This window comes from Hemicordylus capensis, chromosome 5 (assembly GCF_027244095.1).
Source record: "Hemicordylus capensis ecotype Gifberg chromosome 5, rHemCap1.1.pri, whole genome shotgun sequence".
Classification (NCBI taxonomy): Eukaryota; Metazoa; Chordata; class Lepidosauria; order Squamata; family Cordylidae; genus Hemicordylus; species Hemicordylus capensis.
In genome coordinates, this window is record NC_069661.1 from 33,500,803 (window position 1) to 33,508,364 (window position 7,562).

Here is a 7,562-nt window from a genome sequence, read left to right on the forward strand (position 1 = left end):
GCCCACGGCCCATCTAGTCCAGCATCCTGTTTCACACAGTGGCCCACCAGATGCTGCTAGAAGCCACAGACAAGAATTGAGGGTGTGCCCTCTCTCCTGCCATTACTCCCCTGCAACTGGTACTCAGAGGCACCCTGCCCTTGAGGCTGGAGGTGGCCCACAGCCCTCTGACTAGTAGCCATTGATAGACCTCTCCTCCATGAAGTCATCCAAACCCCTCTTAAAGCCATCCAGGTTGTTGGCTGTCACCACATCCTGTGGCAGAGAGTTCCACAAGTGGATCACATGTTGTGTGAAAAAGTACTTCCGTTTGTTGGTCCTTGACCTCCTGGCAATCAATTTCATGGAGTGACCCCTGGTTCTCGTGTTGTGTGAGAGGGAAAAGAATCTCTCTCTCTCCACTTTCTCCATGCCATGCATGATTTTATAGACCTCTATCATGTCTCCCCGCAAACGTCTTTTTTCTAAACTAAAAAGCCCCAGGTGTTGTAGTCTTGCCTCATAAGAAAGGTGCTCTAGGCCCCTGATCATCTTGGTTACCCTCTTCTGTACCTTCTCCAGTTCAACAATGTCCTTTTTAAGATGTGGTGACCAGAATTGTATGCAGTACTCCAAGTGTGGTCGCACCATAGTTTTGTATAAGGGCATTATAATGTTAGCCGTTTTATTTTCAATCCCCTTCCTAATAATCCCTAGCATGAAATTTGCCTTTTTCACAGCTGCCGCACACTGAGTCAACACTTTCAACGAGCTGTCAACCACAACCCCAAGATCCCTCTCCTGGTCCGTCACCGACAGCTCGGATCCCATCAGCGTATACTTGAAGTTGGGGTTTTTTGTCCCAATGTGCTTTTTCAATTGTGAGTACTTTGGGGACAGGGAACCATCTTATTTATTGTTTATTTTTCTGTTTAAACCACTTTGGGAACATTTGCTGAAAATGGTATATAAAAATTTGTAGTAGTAGAAGCAGCAACATTGTGCTATTAATCTGCAAGGGATGCATGTTCTGTATTATAATCTACTGTCCACCACTACCCTTTTCTAATGGAAAAAACACAATTTGGCTCATCTGACTTGGTGGTTTGGATGGTAGTTTGCATCCTCTGCACGCATTTTGTTACCCAATTTCTTTGTATTTCTTTGTTTATTTAATCATATTTCTATACCACCTGATATAGACATCTCTAGGCAGTGAACAAAGTTAAAAACATAAATATAAAAACCATATAAAACAGAATTCAAAAACCGATAAAAACCATTTCAGCAAGTAAAAATATTTAAAATTTAATCTTCAGTTAAAAGCCTGGGAAAACAGGAACCTCTTGAGGATCTTGAGGAGAGGAGAGCTGGTCTTGTGGTAGCAAGCATGACTTGTCCCCATAGCTAAGCAGGGTCTGCCCTGGTTGCATATGAATGGGAGACTTGATGTGTGAGCACTGCAAGATATTCCCCTCAGGGGATGAAGCCACTCTGGGAAGAGCAGAAGGTTTCAAGTTCCCTCCCTGGCTTCTCCAAGATAGGGCTGAGAGAGATTCCTGCCTGCAACCTTGGAGATGCCGCTGCCAGTCTGTGAAGACAATACTGAGCTAGATAGCATACAGAGACAGAGATGCTCTTATTTCAACAGGGAGTATATTCCAGAGCCCCGGGCAGAGGTTCTCTTACCCCTGGACTTCCTGGCTGAAGTCCATGGCCTCCACTCCACAACCTCTGGGGTCCCCCAAATCCTCTTTAGTCTGTCCTGGGTGGTGTGGTTGCTGTGCTGCCAGCCCACACTGAGACAGGCGGCTGAGCATGACCGTGACCTGTGCCAGGCGGCAGAGTGTGATGACTTCTGCTTTAGAGACAGAGTGGGGAGTAGAGAATGAAATGTGGGATGGGAATATGTTAAGTTGCGTGTTGAAATGTTTCTGCTAATGCATATTTGCATAAGTATACCTGTTGTATATTCTTACATTCTTGTGCGTTCAGTTGCTGTTTGTGCCCTCATGAACCCATGTGTTAAAAATACTGCATGGTTGTGTGTTGATGCTTAACCTGCTAGTGGAGGCCCTCAAAAGGCCTTTAGGTCCAGGCTCCAAAATTACCTAGGTGCACCTCTGGCCCCAGGACAACTAGAAGGCCCGGTCCCAATTCGCCATCAAGTGAGCCGGCAACAACCGTAACAGGACCTCTCCAGATTTTTATAATAGGTGACAGGTTTCATGACAGAGGAGGTTCTCTCATTTATGATCAGAATTGTATACTGTGCCTCCTAGGTCGCTTGGACACCCCCCCACTACACATTCATAGGCATATCCTTATTTTCATTGGTGAAATGTTGGAAGGTATGCCAATCAATTGATCTTCTTCATGAGCATGTATGCCAGGCTTGTAAACAGGCACTCACCTGTTATGTTCTTTGGAAGTTAAGAGTCCCTTCCAAGCAAAGGAAGCCAGGCAAAGGGAGCTTTTAAAAATGGAAAGGCAGCTGATTCTCTCCTCCACAACCCATAGGCAGCGGCAGAGGTTCCCCCTTCTGCAGAGGTTCCCCCTTCCCTGCCGTCCTCTGTTATGCACCCATCACCCAGTTTGGGCAGTCTTTGGCCCTTTTCCCCAGGATGGTAGCCATTTTAGAGGTCACCACGCATGTGCAAATGGCCCTTGCGTGGCCTATTTTTGGTCCGTGAATGGTTCAGTCCATGATCGAGCCGAACCGGAGGCAGGGGGTTTGGCTCAACCCCAAACTGTCAAACCAAACCGGCTCAAAGTCATAGGAACATAGGAAGCTGCCATATACTGAGTCAGACCATTGGTTCATGTAGCTCAGTATTGTCTACACATACTGGCAGTGGCTTCTCCAAAGTTACAGACGGGAATCTCTCTCAGCCCTGTCTTGGAGATGCTGCTGGGGGGAACTTGGAACTTAGATGCTCTCCCCAGAGCGGCTCCATCCCGTGAGGGGAATATCTTCCAGTGCTTACATGTGGTCTCCCATTCAAATGCAACCAGGGTGGAACCTGCTTAGCTAATGGGACAAGTCATGCTTACTACCACAAGACCAGCTCTCCTCTCTGGTTCCGAACCTGTTTGCACACTTCTAGAAGGCATTCTCTCTCCATTTTCTGCACACTCCATGCCACTATCTGATGTCTAGAACTTGCAACATTCTAGGGTTTAATTTGAATCACAGCATCTAATTTCAATGCTAGTGATCGTCCTTGGAACATGTGGGGTAATAAGAGACTAACACTGAGCATGTGCAGAATACATTCCTTCATTACTGAATTACCACGGCCAATTTTCACACCTGCCCAGGCAGGAGTGACCCCATAGCACCTCTCATTTTAAAAGAAATTAAGTACCATCTCTAACTACAATTAATACAGAGGATGCCTACTGTATTGGCACCATCCCAAGAATTTTAAGCTAGACAGAGCTTTTACATCCCAAGCCTATACATGTTTACTCAGAATCAAGTCCTGCTTATTAGGGGCTTATTCTTAGGTAAGTGTGCATAAAATTGCAACTTTTGTCTAAATCTAGAACTACAGTTGTTGTTATATGTAAGTATATTACTGTATTTTAATATTTTTATCTCACTTTTTCCATAATGAGAAGGCAGCTCACAAGCTGAATAAAGCCATCTAGAGCAAACTTCCGTAAAACAGCACAGAAAACCAAACGAAATAGCACATCGACATGTGTGCTAAAAATAAGACATCAGAAGTATCAGACAAACCCTAACCTACAGCATGATGCTTGTGTGTCAAGAGAAGACATGGTCATAGTCCAGGATGCAGGAATAGTGACAAAAGTTAAGGCTAAGTCAATTGTAGCCGATTAAAGTCAAAAGGTACAACAGGCAAGCATTCATGACCTGAAGCCTTATAACATTTCATACATCCATAGGAGGCTCACAAACGTGTTGCATGCCATGCCTGCCGTGGCCAGGCTTACCGCATATCCAACACCTCAATTCTTTCATGGGGGGGGGCAGGAGGTGATGAAATTGGCCTGAATCATTTGCAATGGGGGAGGCCACAGAAAGAATGCTAGGGAACTCGGGAGTGCTTTCTGAAATTCAGCTTAGAGGAAACAAAGAAAAAAGGCCTCCCACCGTTTCCAGAGGATGGATCTTCCCCTCCCAGTGCCGCTGAAATATAATACGGAGAAGGGGGAAATTTGAACGAGAAGAGGGAAATTTGAACGGCGTTATCCGCACACATGATCAGAGCGGAAGCTTTAATGGCCAGAAGAGAGTGGCAACAATCTGCCTGCAGCACGGGGAAGCTAATGAAAAGGCTGCCAGGGAGGAACTGAAATTACTAGAAATTTTCAAAGAGATTATAGCTGAGGTGATGCTGGCCTCTAGTTGGATCTTTTTAAGGACTGGACAAATTGACTGTGCCTATAGGTGCATCAGTGGCTGTGCATGCCACACTCCCTGTGCACTCCATGCATGGAACCTCCATTCACAGAGGCAGTATATCTCCAAATATCAAGCACTGGGATCAAGCCTCTGGTCTCTGCCAGCATTGTGGTTGATGCTGCCTCTTGCTGTGTGCTCTCCTCTCCCCTCATATCACCTTTTGTATTGGGGGGGGGGGAAGACACTGGCTGACAACCCAACTAAATTACACACATAATACCAGACCACATGGTTCCTCGATCTAATTAATAAGGCAATTATTAAACTAGGTTATTATTTAAGAATGTATCACTGTCTTATTGTCAAAGACTCAACGTGGCGTACAAGCCGGTTTAAAAACAGAGTTAGTGTATCTAATAAGGGGTGTGCTTGGAACCGATTTTTGCAGTTCGGTTTGAAATCGAACTGAACCGCCAGTCCGTGAACTGGTTCGGCTGAACCAACCAGTGGTTCCTTCCGTTCAACTTAACTGGGTCAAACCGGTTTGATGGGCTATGCTTGGAAAGGGGAATCCGGTGAGGGCTCCCCTTTACAAGCAAAGGGGGATCCTACCTTTAAAAAGTGTTTAAGGACAGGTGGGGGTGGCAGCAAGAGGACACCTTACTGGCGCTGGGGTTTAGGCCAACTCCCTAAACCCCAGCACTCCCCCCAGCAGTGCAGCCTACATGATGGCAACACAGTTCTGGCCTCCGCACATGCACAGAGGCCATTTGTATTACCTCTGTGTCCAGAGGCTGGAACCGAGCCTGAGGTGAGCACCAGGGTTTAGAGGAGCCACGGTAAGGTGCCTTCTCGCTGTACCTCCCCCCCCCCAACAAGCCACCCTTAGACGTTTTTTAAAGGCATCACTAGATTCCCCTTTACAAGCATAGCCACTTGGACCATCGAACTGGGTCAAACTAATCTGTAAGGGACCAGGCCCAATTGGGTTTAAACCCAGACCCGTGACCTTTTTTTGAGGCTGGTTTGGTTTGAGTTCGAACTAGTCGGGTTTGAATCAAACCCAGTTTGATTTGCACTGGTTCTGCACACCCTCTAGTATCTAATCCAGAAGACACAGTTAAATCATGATCAAAAATATTCTAGAAGGAGACAGACATCTAGGCTAAATTATTAATTTCAAGCTAATCCCACTGAAATGAATGGAGCAAGTTAGTCACCCGACTAACTTCTCCCATTCATTCCAATGGGACTACTTAGGAGTAATTTAGTCTGGTTGCCAGCCGGTGTCCTTTTTTTTGCCATAGAAAGGGTGATAAGAGGGAAGTGTAGCGCTCAGAGCAAGAGGCAGCGAGAAGATGCTGGCGGAGACCAGAGGTGAGGAGGCACCAAAGCGAGACGGCGATCGGGCTGCTCGAGAGTCCCCCCCGCCCCCGCCGCCTCCCTCCTTCACCTGTCAACGGCGATCACGGTCATGGAGTAGATACTGGCGAAGACGGCGGTGATGGGGAAGAAGTTCTGGAAGCGGCAGTAGGCTTCGCCGAAGTACCACTCGCCATGGAGCGCGTAGATGAAGTTGACCAGCGTGTTGAAGGCGGCCACAGAGGCGTCGGAGAAAGCCAAGTTGACCAGGAAGTAGTTGGTCACCGTCCTCATGCGCTTGTGGGCCAGGATGATCCAGATGACGATGAGGTTCCCGAAGACGGCCACCGCCACCACCGCGCCGTACGCCAGCGACCAGAGCGCGATGCACCACGGCGCCTGCACGAACTGGTTGGAAAAGTTGCCGGCCGGAGCCCGCGAAGTCGAAGACAGGTTCCCGGCGGCGTGGTGGAGGAGCGGTGGGGGCCAGGTGGCCTCTGGGCCGCCCCGGCTCCCCTCCCAGCCGCCGTTCCCGGCGCCGCTCCAGTTGGCGGCGGGGATCGAAGTCATTTTACACCCCCAGCCCTTCCGCAGCGAAGAGGAAACGGTTCTCCTTGCCTTCTTCCACCCTGGAGCCGGGGAGGCGAGCACGCCCGCAAGAGCCTAGAAAGGAGGTGCACGTGGGAGACACACCCCTAGCCCTTCCCCAGCGAAGAAGAAACGGTTCTCTTTGCCTTCCTCTACCCTGGAGCCGGGTAGGGAGGCGAGCACGCCCGCAAGAAGAACCCAGAAAGGCGGCGCACGTGGGAGACCCGGCGCCCGCCAGTTCTCCCCGTGCGTGCGGACTCTTCTCTGCTGCTTAGGAATGCTGAAGAAAGGGGCGATCTGGAGCTGGAGCCACTTTTATATGCTTAGATGAATCCAGCGTCAAGCCTGCTCTACTCCATAGGCTGGCAAGATCCTCCCTCCTCCTTCGCGCTGCCCCTCCCCTTGGTCCGTTTTGGCAAGCTGTACTGAGTCACGAATGGCCAGCAACGAGGACCTGGACGGACCGACCCGGCAACAGCAGAGACGTTCCTTCCTTTCCTTGCCAGTCCACCCCTTTGCGAGGAGAACCCCTGCTCTTAGGAATGGTACGCTCTAGCCGATGCTCCCTCGAGTACCCTCCCGCTTGCCTATTTATTGAGCAGGCTTGTCTTGGGTGGTTCAACAGTAGTGCAAGGATAGCGCATTTGCTTTCCATGCTGAAAATCCCGCGTTCAATCTCTGGCATCTCCAGAAAGGGCTGGGAAAGGCTTTTGCTTGACAACTTGGAGAGCCACTGCCAGTCAGTGGAGACAATACCGACTGAGCTAGACGGAGCAATGGTCTGACTTGGTCTAAGGCAACTTTCTACTTCCCAACACTGTTTGAGCACAGAATCATTTCCGAGAATGCCCTGCTCAGGTCCTTTGATTTGAGACCCACCTGCCCCCAGCCAAGACAAGCAAATGCCATGTTTCTCATCAAAATCCAGCCCTGGATTAAGCATAAAGTGAAACAAGCACTGCTTAGGGCATCAAGGGAAGGGGGGCACCACGGAGTTCCCCCCGCTAGCTATCATGCCTTTAACTCTTTCACTGAACATAAGAACAACCCTGCTCGATCAGGCCCAAGGCCCATCTAGTCCAGCATGCCCTCTCTCCTGCTGTGACTCCCCTACAACTGGTACACAGAGGCATCCTGTCTCTGAGGCTGGAGGTGGCCTATAGCCCTCCAACCAGCAGCTGATTCTAGACCTCTTCTCCATGAAGTTATCCAAATCCCTCTTAAAGCCATCTAGGTTGTTGGCTGTCACCACATCTTG

At 49.1% G+C, this 7,562-nt stretch overlaps 1 protein-coding gene across 1 annotated transcript in view; it reads right to left on the reverse strand.

The window, feature by feature from the left end:
* The window catches only part of TACR3 (tachykinin receptor 3), a 96,429-nt gene extending 89,842 nt beyond the window's left edge, over nucleotides 1–6,587 (reverse strand). The window contains exon 1 of the mRNA XM_053251423.1: nucleotides 5,808–6,587. Within this exon, the coding sequence (XP_053107398.1) occupies nucleotides 5,808–6,286 (479 nt within the window). The 5' untranslated portion in view covers nucleotides 6,287–6,587. The remainder of the gene's footprint in view (nucleotides 1–5,807) is intronic.
* Between the last annotated feature and the right edge of the window lie 975 nt (nucleotides 6,588–7,562).